Source organism: Pteronotus mesoamericanus, unplaced genomic scaffold (assembly GCF_021234165.1).
Source record: "Pteronotus mesoamericanus isolate MK-2021 breed Mesoamerican mustached bat unplaced genomic scaffold, CSHL_Meso_final scaffold_99, whole genome shotgun sequence".
Lineage (NCBI taxonomy): Eukaryota > Metazoa > Chordata > Mammalia > Chiroptera > Mormoopidae > Pteronotus > Pteronotus mesoamericanus.
This window is the reverse complement of record NW_026555330.1, coordinates 14,076,425-14,094,223: the sequence shown is the minus strand read 5'-3', so window position 1 is coordinate 14,094,223 and position 17,799 is coordinate 14,076,425. Positions and strand designations below refer to the sequence as shown.

Here is a 17,799-nt window from a genome sequence, read left to right as displayed (position 1 = left end):
CCGGGGAGCTGCACACGCGTGCCTCTGCACACGCGTCAGCCTGCGAGCCTCTCCCTTAGACCCGCCGTCCCTCTGCCTCTTCGGGCTTCCCGTGCTGGACCAGCTCACGTGACCGCTCCGTCCACAAACCGTCAGGCCGGCCGTCTCCGTCGGCTCTGCCTGGCCTCTCTCTCCCCTTCACTCTCACTGTCACTCCCGTGCAGAGTCTGCCGCCTCCATTTCCCCATGTCGGCCGCTTCCCGCTGCTGTTTCCGGCACGCGTGAGCCTCTCCCTGTTAAATGGCTCACCCTTAGCTGTCCTCCTCCCTCCGTCTGGCCTTGCCCTGTCTCCTCCCTTTTTGCTTATAACCTGACTTCGTAAGGAAACAGGCTGTCTCTGTCTGCTGTTCACACTTCGTAGCCCCGCCTTTCTGGACCTGCTGTGACTGGGCTTCAGCCCTGTTGACTGGGCTCTACTCGGCGTCACCAGGGACCCCAGTGGCCCTGGCGAGTCCCTGTCTCACCCACCCTGTAGGTGACACCGAACCACTCTCTCCAAACGTGCTCCTCTCCCGGTCTCGTACTTCTGACGTAGGCAAGTCCCAGCTCTTGGGACTGGTTCCGTCCAGCCCCTCCCCCTGCCCAGGGGGCCTTACCTCTCCCATCGCGCTGTCCCACCTCTGTGCCTCGGACGGGGCTGGTGTCACTCGCTCTCACTCAGACCCCTGGCTCCCGGTGAACCGTGGGGCACGTCGGGCTGACCCCGTTCCGTTCAGCTCCTGTCACCCCGCCCCCGCCCAAACCCTGCTCAGCCCTGCTGTTCCCTGTGCTGGTGAGAGTCCAGGTGCGACCTCAGCCTCAGTCACCAGCCAGGGAACCTGGCGTCCTTCTTCGGTCCTGTTCCTTAGCCTGTCACCGGCCTTGGGGAGTCTCCATCCCAAGTGTCTGTTGAATCCAGCCTTGGTCTCCAACTCTCATGCGACCCCCACAGTGGAAGTCCGAGTCACGCGCTCCGGCGCCGCAGGCGCTCGGGCTGACGCTCGGGTCGGCGTTCCGCTGGCTGCGGAGTGTCTAGTGGCACTGTCGGTGGGTTCTGACACGGGCGTCTTACCTTCAGCAGGGCCCTAGGCTGCCGCTCAGGAGCCACAGGGTGAGAAGCTGCCCCGAGCCACCCTCTCTTCGCCTCTGCTTCCCTGGCCTGCCGACTGAGGTCGCCCCTTGGGCTTCTCCCCAGGGTGCGCAGAGTGATGAGCTCCACTGGGAGCCGCATGGCTTCCTTCCTCAGCGGCCCTCGGGCACTGACCATGGTCCTTCGCAGGAAGTCCTCAGCCCTGAGCGGGGCTGCAGGCGCTGCGTCGGCCCTCCATGTGCCTCTCCAGTCTCACCGCCCCAGCCCCGCTCGCCAGAAGTCATTGGCTTGCGCTGTGTTTTCTCTTCGCCTCTTTCTGCCCAGCTCCTTGTTTTCCCCTTTCAAGTGTCAGTACAGAGACGTCTTCTGGACGAGATCCCTCCCTGCCTAGTTCTGACCACCACGCGTCAGGGCTGGATTTGTTACCTGTCTGTGTCCAGCTGGACTCCAGTCACATAGGAGGGAGCCTGTCTGCTGCTGTGTTTGCACTGCACTCCCGGAGCCAGCACGGCGAGGGGCCTTGCAGGCCGTTGTCCCCCCCGTCGCAGCTCCCCAGCACCTGGTGTGCCCCAGGTCTCGTCCGCCTCTCGGCGCTCCGTGCACATCCCGGCATGCGTGGCGTTGGTTCTGAACTCTGTAATGCAGTTACTATGCTTGTAGGTTGGTTAGAACTGTGGAGGTCGTATAAAATTCCCCGCAAGGAATAAGCCTCCTTCTCTACTCGTAGGGACAGTTTTTCAAGGGATAGAAGGCACACGGTGTCTTCGGCACTGGAGGTCACGCAGTGGGCCGGGTGCACCTGCTGGTGCGCTGTGGTGCGGTCCCGAGGTGCCTGCAGTCTCATCACAGAGGCTGCTTGTGACCGAGCCTCGTGGGCCGGCCCGAGCCAGCAGAGCACGGCCTGGGGGTCGGGAGCCCTGAACTCAGGGCCTGGTTGGTTGGCGTTCTCTTGCTTTTGCTTTTTCTCTGCCGAGGACAGGTGGAGGCTTGTGCGCGAGGGCCGGGGGCCGGCCGCAGCATCTCCGAGTCCGGCTGAGGCTGCTGTGTCGCCAGGCAGGCTTCTGTCACAAGCGAGAGGTGGCGCTGCGTATTCTGAGGGTCGCCATTGAGGGTGGCGATCACAAGTCTGAGTGGCCATCGTTACCGAATAAGAAGTAAAGGTTTTATGTGGTCCTTGCATTCACTAAAGAAAATGCCCTAATGTCCCAAACGTCTTTTTTGAATTTTGTTTCTTGGCAAGCTGTGCATGGGGCAAAGAAAAGCCTCACCAGGGCTTCATGCTTCAGTTTTCATCCTTTCCGGACGTGGAACCACTGTATGCATCCGGAGTATACCTGTCTTTTTAACAGCGAAATTTCTGAAAATTGTTATATACAGCCCTGAAGTTGTAACACACAGGTAGAAAACAGCTGTTGGTTTGCTCATATGTTATTAGAAGCAGCTCTTCAGTAGCGTTACGTATTGTTACTAGGAATACTATTGGCTGCTGACAGTGTCTTTTGGAAGTTCTTTAACGTGGTCGTTTTATTTCAGCCTGTAAGTGGATTTTTTTCTCATTAATGATTCCACCTAGGAGATCGCATTTCATTCGTTACTAATAGTGAAGATAAGTGTGCCAAAAAATGGGCAGCAGTGGGACCGCGTCCTTCCCTCCGGCCTCTTGCTCGGTGCCTCCCGCGGTGTCTTTGAGCGAGCCGACGAAACGGTCCTTTCTGCTCTCCGTTCGCCTTGCCGTCTGCCGAGCTCCACTTACCCTTCTAGTGTTTACAGCCTGCCTAGTCCACTGCTACGGTTGGAGGGTTAATGAGAAACTAATGGTTTCAGGATGTTTTAGGAAAATCCTACATGGTCTGCAGGTCTGTTTTATATTGGTGAATAATCGGTCTAAAGCATTTTATTTCTATAATGAAACTTTTGATGCTCTTGATTTTGATAATTTTTCATGACTAGATGAAGGTAGATATTTAAAGAGTTTGGAGCTTAAGATTTCCCTGAGCATCTACTAAATTTGTGACCCCCCCAACAATCTTCTCAGAAAAATAAGAGACATAGATAAAAATTAAACAGCATTGAACTAAAACGGAAATAGTTTTGCTGTGGCTTTTCTTATTTTTCATTCACATGCATTGTTTCACTGTGCTGTTGATAGTCTGTGTCTGGTGTCTTTCCTGGGTTTTATCATGTTTTAGCCATGACTCTTGTGTCGACTATGCAGATATTTCCCCTGTGTTTGATTTGATTTTTCTCCGTCCTTATTTGTGTTCATCCCTCTTCTGCCAGTGTTGACGCTGCCTGGGTTCCGCGGGCGCCAGCCCGGGGCTCAGCCCCTCCCCCGGTGTGGGGGGCAGTCCTCACTTACGTAGCAGGAGGTGCTGACTTCTCTTACAGTTCCTGAGCTTCACGATGCTCGTGTGTCTTCCCCCAGCCTAGAGAGGTGTTTTTGGGGTTTTTTTTTTTTAATTGAAAGGAAAATGCCCAAGTTTTCTAGGGGGCTTTCTAACAATTAGCATGTTTATTAACAGAGATTTGGCAATTACTCAACCTCAGTATTGCTTGGAAGGAACTCAGCCCCAAATAAACTTTTTCTGTAATCTAGAACCTATGACCAAAAGCCAGGTCTTTTCTGACAAGATAATCAGATCTTTTTCTGTGATAATTAGCAGAGTAGTGACCTAAGAGGGCGTTTTGCTGCTTACCTTCCGGTGTCCGAGTGCTGGGCTCGGGGATACAGGGTCAGGTGCGTGGCTCGCGGTCCCCTGCGCGGGGGTGCGGCGGGAGCGAGTGAGCCCGTGCCTGTCTGGAGGGCTCTGCTCGCCCTCACCGCAGAGCGTCGAATCACTCTCTGTGTCACTCCGGCTGACAGGGGGTGTGTGTGGCCTCCGCTCGCACGCCACAGGGGCCTGCCCAGCGCAAGTGTAGTTCAAACCCCGCCGTGCGCACGCAGCCCCTTTAAGTGCATTTTCACCGATACTGTATTAAAATGGGTGAAGTTGTATTGAATTATTTTTAGGTTAGTTTTTGTTTGACACATTCAGATAAACTTGATTCTGCGTATTTTTCAGAGCGGGGACAGCGGAATGAGTTACAAACTCTGAGGGTGCGCAGCGGGAGCGTGCCCCTGCCTGTCCCCAGGCCTGTTCCGGCGACTTCCTCAGCCAGCCACACGGCAGCTCAAAGTCCTACCCGGGCGACAGAATTCCCTTTCAGGCGTTAAGCATGTGGAAAAAATGTTGGTTTACTCTTAAAATACTACAGTTCACGACTTACACACCCCACGGACCTCAGCCTGGGTGACATGAGCTGTGGCCTGTCTGTGTGTGTTGCTGCCAGAACAGTCGCACATGCAGTGGTTCCTAGAAGCACGGCACACAGCCCTCCTTCTCGAACTGTTGTTTCATCCAGTGAAGGCTTATTCTTACGAAAAAGCAGCACTGCAGCTCCCTGCGCGCTGGCTGGGCCCAGGCTCGCGCCGAGCGCGGGTGCGCCTGGTGGCTGCGCAGGAGCTGGCGAGCCTGACTGTGGCAGCTGTGCAGCCCTGCGTTGTCCCCGAGGCACTTCCCTGCTCCTGGTCTTTTGCGTGGTCTTTAGCGTCCCCTTTCTGGTGACCTGTGACAGGGCGGGCCACCCTTCCCCTCTCTGCTCTGCAAGCTGAGAAAGATGGAGATTCTGAGAGGCCCCGGCACTGGCCCTGTGCCTCCCGAAGCCCCTGGGGCGTCACCGCGCGGCCTGGTCAGCGTGTGCTCCGGGAGTGGGCCGAACGCCTCCGGCGGAGGGCGGTCGCAGCTTTTGCCCGTTTCATGGGAATGCCGTATGCATCAGTGATGTTTATTTGGCTTGAGGCCTTTCATACAACATGGGACCGAACGGAGGTTACCTCATAAAACTATACTAATTGTTACAAATACTGCTATCCAGCAGAAACATAAAATAAAATAAAATAAAGTAATGAATCAAAAAGGAAAGTATCATGCAGGCTATTATAGTACTACTTTGCAGGACTGTTTTGTGGCCCTTGTTAGTTTTTAAAAGTTAAATTACTTGCAGGTTTTTTAAATTACGTGTGCACGTGCTTGCCTGGCTGTGTGTGAGATGTGAGCAGCACTTTCCATTCTAAGGACGTGGCAGTAGGCAGGACTCGTTCCTGTCCAGCTGGGGCCACAAGGGAACCGGGGGGGCCCTTGGCCTTTCCTAGCGGCTGTGCGTGCGGCTCTCGTGGTTGAGTTTTATTGTCAGAGTCACAGCTTTGGCTAACTCACTCCCTAACGTCGCTCATACACTTTATTCACTTTTGCAGGCCCTAGATGGTCAGAATATTTATAACGCTTGCTGTACTCTAAGGATTGATTTTTCCAAACTTGTGAATTTGAATGTAAAATACAACAATGATAAAAGTAGGGATTATACCCGACCCGACCTCCCATCGGGGGATGGACAGCCTGCATTGGACCCAGCTATCGCCGCAGCGTTTGCCAAGGAGACGTCCCTCTTAGGTATGATTTCTGTTGTCTGTACCCCTGTCTTCCATTTGCCAAAAGGGAAAGTGCCTGTTAAACTGCAGTAAGTACAATGAACCCCCCCATTTTGGAATGTAAGCCAAGTGTGTTATGTTTTATTTCTCTCGGGTGAGATGCTCTAATGGAGAAATACTGCTGAGTTTTTAATAAAATATTTACAGTTTACAGTTGCTGTCACACTGTCTAAGACTGAGTCTAGGTCCAGGCCCCTTGGGCATACTCGTCGGGGCTAATCTGATCGTTTTCCTTAGCGCGGCACGGAGGCCGTGAGGTGGTAAGGAAGCGCGGACCAGGGGGAGGACAGGATCTGCCCTTCCTAAAAACGTGTGATTTAAACTGGAGAGAATTCTCCTTAAAATTTGTTTTGGGATTTATTTGATTTTTGTCTTAATCATTTATTTTTCACCTTGTTCTACAATGGCTTTGACCCACCTAAGAAAAAAACAAGGCAAACATTTGCAACTAATAGTTGATGGCGTCCAGATGGAGAAAAAATAAGGGAAAATGTTATTTTGTAAGTAAAATGAATTAAGCTATAACTTAAGATGAAATTTTAGTTTCTTTTTATTTGATGTATGTGAGAAATTCTTAATGTCTGACACTTGCAAGGTTATCTTCAGTTTCTATCCATATTGAAGCCAAGATTGGTGAGTCCCATACAAGCTCTTGCAGTGCATTTAAACAAAGAAAGCATTATCATGATATAATTTTTGAAACAGACATTTATTTACTGTGCATGTGTAACATCTGTGCTGGCCATTTGCAAATGTGTAATGTAAGGGATATATTTATGAACAGAAACACCCTACAGCATAATAAGCGGTTGATACTTGAAATTAATTCTGGTGACTTCAGACAAAACTGACCCTTTGTTGGAATTTTCTGCTACATCTGACACAAGCCATAGCTGTTCCTCCTGACTGTTGTAGATGCTTTGGGTTGACCACATTCTCTCCTGACAGAATCTCTAGCTTTATAGGCCTAGTTTAAGCCTATATTCCCTCAACCCAGCTTATAAATTAATATTGACTATTTCAAGTGCACCATTTTTAAAGGTAGAGTTGAGAGAGACAATAATGAGTGACATGGCTTTTGCTTATGATTATTACTATACATTCTTAAAGTCTTTACTGATAGAAATTGTATTATTTTATTGGTGAGAAAAAAATAACATTTATTGAATAGCTTTTTGTAAGTCTTGGAGTTTGGCTGTCTGGGTTCTCTCTGCTGGGATGCACACTACATGTAAAGTGCATGTTAAAGATCTTATGTTTATATTTTTTATGAGCTGATTCTTCAGCTTTGTTTACATAAGCTGGTCAGTTTATGGAAAAGTATTTTTAAATAAATCATCTCAATCCAAAAATACCCATTTACAGGACATGAAGGGAGCACCCCGCCCCGCACATCTGGTGGGCGTTGTGATCTTTATCAGGCGCCACCTCAGGGTCTTGCTGTTTAAAGTGTCTTTAAACACCCAGGGCTGCGCTGGCGAGGTCAGGCCTCCTGGAAGGCAGCTGGGTCTGCGTGTGTGTTTTGCTTCCAGTGATAATGATCATCCGGTGACTTCAAAGTGCAACCAAACTAGTATTGATCAAATCTATTTCCTGTGGTCTTCCTCACACAGTACTTGTTCAAGAGAAATACTGGATAGATATCTTTTTATGTCATCTATTCTGTAAGAATGCATGTAGTAGGTGATAATTCTTTTCTGCCAAATATCTAGGGGATTTCCCTTGTATAATTTTTATAGTATCTCTAATCACTTGACTGAATTTAATTACTTTGGAATCAGAATTGAAATTTTAATTGATTTATTTTACACAATTTTTAAAGACTAGTGTTTATACCTGGCTCTTCTGCTTTCTTTTATTGCTAAGAAATACAGTCTCTCAGAAAATAGAATTTAATCAAGAAGGGACAGACACTGAGGTGCTTTCTATTTAGTTAGAAATCTGACATCTAAGCGCATAGTCACAAACCTGGCAGATTTACACACATGGTCTACTTCAAATTACAGGGTGCGCAAACATCCTTGAGATTATAAATTGAGACATCATTATAATGATCATTTTATCATGTTTAAGAAGTGTGATTAATTAAGGGGTGGGTCACTTTTAGAAAAATCGCTAGAAGTAATTAATTTTTCGTGATCATGTTGTCTGCATTTTTAAAATTACGGCAGATAAATCAAAAGCAAAAATTAGGGCAGGTAATATTTATGAAGAACACTTACGTTAGAGCTTTCTATGTATTTTGAGTTGAATAAAGTAGCAATTAGCCACTCTCGTGACATGGTCTTAACAGAAAAAGCAAAGCATACTTTCTATAGGAAACCTGTTGGTGGGGAAATAGCTGGTAATCGAGAGCAGGTGTAACAGGCGTTTGTTCATAAAGGGAAGCACGTGGTGCGGGTCCCAGGCGTTGCGCTTTCTGAAGAGCCCAGGGCGGCTTCACTGTAATGAGAGTTGGGAATTACTGCTGGAGACAAATGTTTGCGATATTTTAGATTTAAATTTTTACTTTTTTGGATTATTAGGGTTCTCATAAAAACACAGCTATTCAGCAGCATTTTAATAACTTTCCTTAATGACAGATAAATCTGTGTTTGTCATGAGTAAAATGAACTCGTAAACTTATTTTTAAAATATAAAACATTTCAAATTTAGTAAATGCGACTTTTTAAATAATTTCTGAAAGCTGTTTTCCTTTGTTACTTTTGAATGGGTTATTCACATGGTAATTTCGAAAACCTGTATTGTCAAAGCTTTGAGTCCTCATACATTCCTGTAGCGAATCCTGCATGCGCATCATCTTGATGCGGTAGCTCCCACGCTGGCTTTCCCTGTTCCTGGTCTCTTGTGCCGCGAAGCCGACCTTGGCGTCTCGGCGTGGCACCTCCAGCATTACCCTGTGCTACCACAGTGACCGGTTTGATGGCGATGTCCTAAGATGTCGCTGAATACCCAGCCGGTCATGGACTTCTTCCGTTGCCTCAAAAGATGCCTTTGGTGGCGTGCGCTGCGCGTGGCCCTCTGAAGGGCCGCCCGGGCCTGTGGCTGGTGGCTCCCGGAGGCTGCGCCCTGCAAGGGCCGGCTCCGTGGGTGCGGGGCGGGCCACGCGGTCAGCGTGGTGTGGGTCGGCTGCTGACCGCGGCGCTCTCCTTGCATCGGGGCGCACACATTCCTTCTGTGTTCGTTGAAAATTTCTGAGGAGCCTGACCCCGCGGGGGGAGCCTGGGGCACCGCCCTTCCGGGTGCCAGGGACTGGCCGAGGGGCGTCAGCTGTCCTGTCTGTACCGTCTGTGCGTCCCATAAAAATCAGGCACTGCTCTCTGTGTCTAGATGTGTCTTGGGAATGGCTTCTGCCATAGGAATAACTATTTGGAAAATTACTCGGTTAAAATTCGTGAGATTCCACCTTTACTGCTTGGAGCTCTTCCTTTTATAGGCAGGGTCCGGCACAAATAACGTCCCACTTTTATTACAGAATCTTGTATTATGAAACCATAAGCGTGTAATTCTGTAATGTAACCCCATCGCAGTCGAGCTCACTGAATGACACTTCCGGTGAAATGGCCAAAGGAAGCTACAAGGCGGAGCGCCCCGGTCGGGCAGGCGTCCCTCTGCGGCCCCCGGGCCTGGCGGCGGGCACCGCGGGAAGCTGGGGGCCCGCGTCTGTGCCGCGCGCGGAGACGCGGAGACAGGCCGTTTGCTGAGTGCGCTCCGTGCCGGGCCTTATTCTTGGCCTTTTCCTTGTGAGTTCTCGCATCATCCCTAAAGGAAGTGACCCTTATTCCCCCATTGTCTAGACTTAGACGCCGGGACCAAGGGCGGTCGGCAGTTGGCTCAGATTCCCGTGGCGGGTGAGCGGCCGAGGCCGAGCTGGGCGCCGGCAGCCTGGCCCCGGTCCGCGCCGGCGAACGGGCGGTGGGCGCTGCGCGGGGCCTCCGGCGCGATGCCCGGCGTGCGGTAGATAGGCGAGTCCTGCCCTTTTACTGTTTCCCCCCCCCCCCCGTTTTCCCCCCGTTTATTCCACCCGTTTTCTATTGCTGTGACACTGTTTTATGGACCACAGGCCGTTTGATTTGGACAAGGAAAAAAGGAGGATCAAAAAGCCACAGCAGGCGCTGACGTTTGGGGAGCGGCCGGTGTGTGGCCGAGGGAGGCCTGGGCCCGCGGGCGGTGGGAGAGGCCGCGGCGCGGCCCGGGGCTGCCGGCGGCGGGGCGTCCGCGTGAGCGCGGCTGCGAGGCCGGGGCGGCGCGAGCCGGAGGCGGAGAAACGCGAGAACGGGCAGGGCGCGCGGCGTCTCCCTGGCCCGGTGCCTCACGGGGCGTCAACGTGGGGCGGCCGCCGGGCGGAGGACACGCAGCCTCGGACCGGAGCGGAGGTCTGGGGGGTGTGATCTTTACCCCTTGGGGTTACGGTGCCTCAGGTGAGAGAGAGGAAGCGGGTTAGAGACCGGAAATTGGAACTTCAGGCCGTGGGCGTTTTTAGCAGGAACCGAGGGCGGAGACGCACAGCATTGCCAGGGGGCCACCTCTGCGGGTCGCAGTTACCGTGAGGCGGTTCGCAGGAGTGTGCGGAGGCCGGATCAGAGGGGGTTCGGGGTGGGGACGTGATGGCGCGGCTGCTCTTTGACGAGGTCTGCAAGCGGGGGGGGGGCGGGGTCCGGGGGCGGCTCCGTGCCGTGGGCAGGCGGCGGCTGCGGGGAGCGCGGGCCAGGACGGCAGTGGAACTGCTCGGGTCTGGGAGGTTGTGCGGACTGGCCGGGAGTTTTATCCAACTTGCAGAAATTTAGGGGCATCGCTGTAGCTTTGTGAGAAAAGGGGAAGGGGGACGGGTGGAAGGGAGGACTTTGGAAGCTGGTTGAAGAGTTTAGGAATTATCTCGGTCTTACAAGACCCGTATTAAGCATAATGAAATTGAGGGTAGGCTACAGGGCGTAAGTGGGGTGTACTATTTTCGGAATGTTTGGAATACACTAGGGAATCAGCTAATATCTGTGGAATCAGTTTGGGTGTGGGGGGGTGTGTGTATTTTTACTCCACTTCAAAAAATTTTTACTGATTGATTTTTAGGGGGAGAGAGAGAAACATGGCTTTGTTGTTCCACTTATTTGTGCATTCGCGGGTTGATGGCTGTATGGGCCCTGGCTGGGGATTGAACCCACGACCTTGGTGTGTTGGGACAACGCTCTGACCAGCCGAGCTCCCCAGCCAGGGTTCCATATGGTTTTATCCCTAATACTTTCCAAACCTAGGTGAGAGCGGAGCCAAGACGTGAGACTGGGTTTCTCCAGGCCGGGCATTGCCGAGTGTTCGGTGGTTGGCGGGAAGGACGCTGGAGCACCCTGGCCACGGGGCGAAGGCAGGTCACGGGAGGCCGGAAAGGGACTGGCCACCCCGCAGGCCAAGCACAAGTTCAGTGGTTGAGTGGGAACAGGAGGATCGGAACGTCGGAAGAATTAGAGGAGGGATGGCGAGCGGGGCCTGGGTGGGGGAGGAGAGGAGGGAGCCAGAGGGCTTCTCTGTGGGCACAGCGTTCGAGACAACTCCAGTGTGTGAGCAGGAGGCGGTACGGAGTGTTTTAATCAACAGGCGATGCTTGTAAAATCAAGAAATGTACAAAGAAAACGTTAAGGAGAGGGAACTTTTTGATACTTTAATTTTGATGAGTAGTTTTTCAGAGTTCTTTTTGGAATAATAGACTGAGAATTATTGCTTCTTGCCTATTAGGATTGATAATGATATAGAAATTAAATTGATTTTAATTTTATTGTGGAAAATAGACAAATGGCCTGGATTGTTTAAAGCTAGTTATATATTGTTAAAAGGGAATTTGGGGGCTGATGACTGCGTTTTGTTCTGCTGCATGTGGTGTATTGTAGAGCGTGTGTGTGGTCAGCTGGACCCCATCAACACTAAGGAACTTAACAAAAGTCTCAGGTTAACTTTTCCCACCAGAAGGTAGCCAGTTACGGGCCAGGAGACAAGTGGCGATTCACAAAGCAGTGTCTGCTGTCGCCTTTGCTGCCACTGCTCATTGTGGTCTCGGCAGCTTGAGTTGGGTGCCATGTGCCTCCAGCCACAGCTCGGTGAACACAGAGGGGGACACTGTTCACGGGAGGCGGCGGCGGCGGCGGCCCCGTGAGAGTCGCAGTTACTGGGAGGGCGGGGCCTGGAGTTGGGAACGTGTGTCTCTGTACCTGATGCTGACGTCCAGTGCAGAGACCCACCTAAGGCTAAGTGGCAGCAACCTATTTGTGTACCGAGAGCCCTGGCATTGAACGTGGAGAGGCGAGTGAGGCAGGCAGGAGCAGCTCCGGTTAGAAAGAGCCACACTGGTGGATGCAGAGAGGCACCAGGGAAAGGCTAATTAGTAAGTGCTAGATGCGCGACGTCTCCGTGATACAGTGAGATCCTTAATTCTGGAATTTACTGTAAAGATAAAATGGGTGCGTGGCTGAGACCAGAGTGAGCGATAGAATGGGTACATGCGGTTCATTATTCTCTAGTCTCTCTACTTTCGTATACCATGGGAATTTTCCAAAACAAAAAGTAAAATCTAAGAAAGAAAGAAAAGTGGAGAAATAAGAAAAAGGGGGGAGGATTCCAAAACACAGTGTGGGCAGAAATTCATAGACCAGACTCCTCCAGAGCAGGCTGGTGGATGAGGAACAAACTGTCCCAGAGGCGGGTGCTGCCCAGCACGGACGAGAACGGCGCAGCAGGAAGGCGCCCGCCGGGCGTCTTAAGAAGCCTTCGGACTGGCCCTGGGTGGTCCCAGGGGTTTCCCAAGTAAAAAGATTAAAAACAAAAACGGAAAACCCTGACTAAAGGAAAGGTGTCTGAAACCAAACAGTAACAGCACTTCCCTGTGCCACACACGAGGAGGCTGGAAAGAGAGAGGAAGTAAAAGGCCAGCTCGTGGGACCGCAGGGCTCAGGGCCCGTTGGCGCCCGGGGCAGGGGCCCAAGTCCATGTCCTTTAGGTCCGATGTTCGTTTGTTTATCTTGGGAAAGGAGAAAGGGACATACATTCATTTCTTTAATGAACTCATATTTATTGAGAAATAAGCTGGTGTGTAAGAATTTAAGGGATAAAGGGTTCCAAGTTCATTGTTCATTGGAAAGTAGCTCAGAGGTCCTGGGAAGGGACTGGTAGAACAGCGCAGACCGGAGAGCAGGAACAGGGAAGGGCTGAGGCCGGCGGGCAGCGGTGGGAGGCGCCGAGAGAGGCTGAAACGGTGGCCTTTGCTTGTTCTTTCCATGGGGAGTGTTGTAATTGAGAGACTTGTGTTCACTGTAACTGTTTGTTTGGAATTAAACAGATTTTGGTAACATTTTCTTCAGGCTCTTTGAATGAATTAAAAAATGCTCAGTGTGATTTGTCTGTAAGCAGCTGTTTTCAGCCTGAATTTCTCGACACACGATCTATGAAAATTCTTCAGCACACCAAAAAATATATTTTTTGCCAGCCTGACCAAAAAACAGGTATAATTTTGATTCACTCACACCAGATGGCTATTGTGTTGGCTCTTGTCATTCACTGATTTGACGATCAAAGGGAAAAGAGGTCAGCGCCTCTGACTAAAAGGAGTCGGGTTCTGCGTGTTTTAAAAAGCCTTGGGGCGCACGGGTTGGAAATCGCTGTTCGGTAGGGACTGTGGACTTCACTAGTTCCGTAAGTTGTAATTGCTTGTTTGATTTCAGCTGTGACTTTATGAAGATGATAGCACTTGAGTAAAAAAAAAAAGTATGAGTTACTATTCTGTTGAAGATGATTTCTTTTTTAAATGAGACTTCTCACTATAAACCGTGGAAGTGAATTTTTCAAGTCTCTGACTTGGAACTATTCTTTATGCTTTCTTTGCTTTTCCATAGGAAATGGAATATTTTCTATTTAATTTTTTAACATAATACAGGTATGTACCTTAGTTCTAATATTTAACGATTTCACTGAAAGCAGTTGTTTTTCTCTACCAACCCCCTATCAGCAAACCAGTTTTCTAAGTGTTTACAAAAACTAGCTTGGAGGACCCATGTGGAGCGGTCGGCCCGAAGCCGGGCATCCTCCGCACTTACGTTGGTGTTTGTAAAAGACTTGTGTGTGTTTCGTAAAATACGCTTTATTTTAAAATTAGGGCTTCCTGTTGCAGCTGTTCCAGGAGCTCTGAGCCCTCTGGCCATTCCAAACGCCGCGGCGGCCGCGGCTGCGGCGGCGGCGGGCCGCGTGGGGATGCCCGGAGTCTCCGCGGGCGGCAACACGGTCCTGCTGGTTAGCAATCTGAACGAGGAGGTTAGTGGCCTGGTCGTGTCGTGTCCGTCCTGTGACTCCACTCCATCTGTGAAAGCTCTTCATGTTGATTTCATTTTGCACTTGCCTTTCTTTTTATGTATTCATTAGTCAAAGTATTTTTGTATGTTTCTACTTCTGAATAAAATCTATGTACTTGTTTAAGTAATACTTTATTTCCTTAGACAGTCATATCTTTAAATATGTATATATTTTAACCTACCTATTTTTCCTAAGAAAAATATGGTGAAGTACAGTAGTTTCGCTTTTTATCTTTTTGTTATTCTCAAAGGCAAATGTAATCCAATTTGCAGATTTAACTGTAAAACAATTTTGCTCTTTGCCTTTTCTAATTATTTGCTTGTTCATTTCATGCTTATGTGTCATTGCATTTTTTTAAATCTTATTTTATGTGAACTACTCTAATACATTTTTCTTTGAAGGTTCTTCCAAAGATCTTGACGAGGCCCTCTTCCAGTCTTTCTTAGTAATTTTTTCTTTGCAGTTATTAGTCATTGTCTCCTAAAAATATTTTTCAGCTTTATCTCCCCCCTTGTTAAATGAAATTCATTGCTGAGTTATTTTTAGTTGTACATTTTATGTCTGGTACACTTTACTTTGCCGTGAGAGCTGGTATGAAATGTGGGAGGCTCAATGTATCGGTTTACGGTGTCTAATTGGAATATGTTTCATTTTTAACTGGCCTCTGTTAATACGAACATTAAGCTTATTTTATCATTTAAACGATTGTCATTCACAGTTCTGCATGCTAAAATGTTTGAATCAGAGTGCCTTTGTTTTTCTTTTAAAAATTTTGCCTGCATTTCATAACCAGCCATGCTTACGCAGTCCCGTCGAGAGTTTACGGTCCCTGTGCATGCCCCCGCCCCATGTTGAGATGAAATGCTGTAATTTACTCCTTGGTGTAGATGTACTTTACCCATATTTGTCTTGGATGACTACATTTTACTCAGTTTTTCTTGTACAGTACATAAACCATTTTCTGACCAAATTCCTGCATTTCCTATGTACTGACCTATATTTTATTTTTTTTTGTTCCCCGATTCCTTATTTTTTTCTTCTGCATTGCTGTTTCCCTTCCCCATTTCATCCTTTTCCCTGTGTGTTCACCTTCCCTTTCCTTGTCTTTCCCAAACGCCCATCCCCTCCCCCGTCTTGTCCTTTATTTTCCTTGTCCTTGTCTTCATTCCCCGTCTCCATTCCCTATGTTCATGCTTCTGTGCTTGAACAAACGTTCCTCGGACCAACTTGCCCCAATTAACCGCCTTGAACCATGATCCATGACCACCTCACCATTCTGCGGGAACCACCCTTCGTTATGGATGATCTGTTCATCTCCGCTCTTCCTCGACTCTTCTCTCTCCTTGTCTTACGCTGCTTGCTCTTCTCTCCTTCTAAAGATGGTTACGCCCCAAAGTCTGTTTACCCTCTTCGGTATGTTATTGTTAGCACTATACTTTTATTATTGATTTGATTTTGTTTTCACCTTAATTCTTATTTGTAGCTAGCACTTTGGCTTAAAGTTGAATAGTAAATCTTTTGCTATTTTTCTTTGCTATTTAAAACTCTCCATAGACACAAAATTTGTTTTAATGCATGCTGATTTATTTTGCATGGTCTTTAATATCATTCACATAGCTTTGAGGGTTTATCAAAATTTGTTCTTTTCAAAATTCACTGTTCAAAATCTTGATCTTTCTTTATTCATTTGTGAGACTGATGAGTTTGAATGAGTGATCATGTTGATGTCTGAATGTTTCATTAATATGTCAAAAAGATAATCTTTAGCTGACTTGCACATAAAGTTAATGCTATTTTTGGATTACCTCTCTGTGGCCCCACCAAAGGTGTTTATGGAGACGTGCAGCGCGTGAAGATTTTGTACAACAAGAAGGACAGCGCCCTCATCCAGATGGCCGACGGAAACCAGTCCCAGCTCGGTGAGATGACTTTGTTCCCTCTGCCTCCTCGAGTCTGATTCCAAATAGCTCATGCAGGCCCGTGAGTAAGCGCAGACCCCTGTGTGTTAGTAAGAAACCTTGTACTTTTTACGCGGCAGCGCTCAGAATGTCAAGCTGATTGTCATACTTTAATGTAAATAGTGGCAGGTGGGGAACCTAACGTGTATTTTCTGCTCTCCTCCTGCTGGTTCTCACGCTCAGGCCAAGGGAAGAGGGGCCCAGGCTGCAGCGCACAGGGACAGCTGCGGGGAGAGCCGCGGCACTGGCGTCACAGGCTCTGGGGCGGGCTCCCTCCCTGCACACGCCCTGGGACGCCGAGCCGCTGGCGCCGTGCGCGAGGCAGGGGAAGTGGATCTTGAAGACATCAGGTTCTTTCAAAATGAAAAACCTGTGCCAGAGACAACCATTAATCCCTTTCAGAATCTTAAAATAGACTTTAGTCAAGTTACATTTTTACTTGGCTAATTTGGTGATTTTAATTAATACCTCATTTGACTCTCTAAACAAAGACAAACCCCATAAAGTTAGACTATAACTGCACACACACAACGTGACTGTCTGTAAAGAACGTTTGTTCTTAGCCTAGAATCCTGTTGGTTGAGGTTCAGGATTGATGGTGCCTCAGACTGATTGTATGCACATTGCTAGTTCTGAAAGTTGCCATTTTTGGTGGAAGGACTGCTGTGGCGTTGGTGTTACGTCTAATGAGACAAGCCGGTGGCCTGACACACTGGTCTCCTGGCCTTTGGAGACAGGCGGAAGGAAGCAAGTCGGGCTTCGTGTTTACCGGGGCTGTGGTCGCTGAGGCCGGTGCAGGGTAGGCCTGGGCACGCCTGGCTTTTCCCACTTCGAAAGTGTGGGTCTGTCTGCACGGAGACACAGGGAGGAGCCCTGGCCGGCCTTTGCGCCTTCCCCGCCCCTGCAGCGCTGGGCTCGGGGCGGGGGCGGGGGGCCGGGGCAGTTTTCAGTGCGACCCCTGTGCACAGAGCAGCCTCCAGGGCTGTGTTTTGTTCGTTGTCCCCGTGGGAGCTATGGGGGGCGTGACCCCCTGAAAATAGGGTCTGCACGGCCGCCGTGGTTGAAGAGTCCCGGAGGGGGCATTCAGCCAGACCCTTTCAGGTTTCGGTTGTGTCTCATGAAGGACTTGCATCAGTCTGCTTGGGCTGCCGTGACGCAATAGCACAGGCCGAGCGGCCCGCACGGCCGACCTTCCTTTCCCGCAGCCCTGGGGGCTGGAAGGCCCAGAGCGAGGTGCCGGCGGCTGCGTGTCTGGCCAGGGCCCTGCATCTGCACCCTCGGTCTGCGCGGGCCTTTCCTAAGCCCCCGGGCGCGCCTTCTCATGGGACTCGTCTTCCTGCCGATGACCTCGTCCATCCAGGCTCGGGGGCCTGTCTCCAAGCAGTCACGGGGTGGGGGGGCAGAGCTTCGAGGGATCGGTGCGTAACACCTTCACTGACATTGTCAACAGCCCTAATTTTTAGAAGATCGGGTCACTAGAGCTTTGACTTGTTAATAGGAGTCAGAGTTTCTGGACTATATAGTGGCAAGTAACTTAATATTTCTCATTGTTTTGCTATCAAAGAAGTGATTTTAGTGGGAATTTCAAAGAAAGCTAAGTGATAATGAAAGTATTACATAAATCAGGTGTTATATTATGAAAGAATATGTCCTGGCGCCTTACACCATCACAGCATTTTCCTTTTCAGACCTGTTTCCGTTTAACGGGTGTGTCCCGCCCTAGCAGGGCCGGTTTAACAGGTGGCGGGCGGCCCCCGGTGGGATGGGGTGTGGCTGCCCCGATCCAGGCAGCTGGGAGTCGGTGTCCTGTCCTCAGCCCCCTGGTCTCTGGCGGGGCTCCTGTGGCCGCCATGGGCCTGTGCAGCCACCATGTGACGCTG

At 49.8% G+C, this 17,799-nt stretch overlaps 1 protein-coding gene across 5 annotated transcripts in view; it reads left to right on the top strand.

The window, feature by feature from the left end:
• The window catches only part of PTBP2 (polypyrimidine tract binding protein 2), a 50,343-nt gene that overhangs the window by 29,660 nt on the left and 2,884 nt on the right, over positions 1 to 17,799 (top strand). For 2 of the 5 annotated variants that reach the window (XM_054564960.1, XM_054564961.1), the window contains exons 8-11: positions 5,403 to 5,598; positions 13,768 to 13,922; positions 15,341 to 15,374; positions 15,788 to 15,880. In XM_054564960.1, coding sequence (XP_054420935.1) covers positions 5,403 to 5,598; positions 13,768 to 13,922; positions 15,341 to 15,374; positions 15,788 to 15,880 — 478 coding nt within the window. The remainder of the gene's footprint in view (positions 1 to 5,402; positions 5,599 to 13,767; positions 13,923 to 15,340; positions 15,375 to 15,787; positions 15,881 to 17,799) is intronic. The other 3 variants (XM_054564963.1, XM_054564962.1, XM_054564964.1) reach the window with 2 other exon arrangements.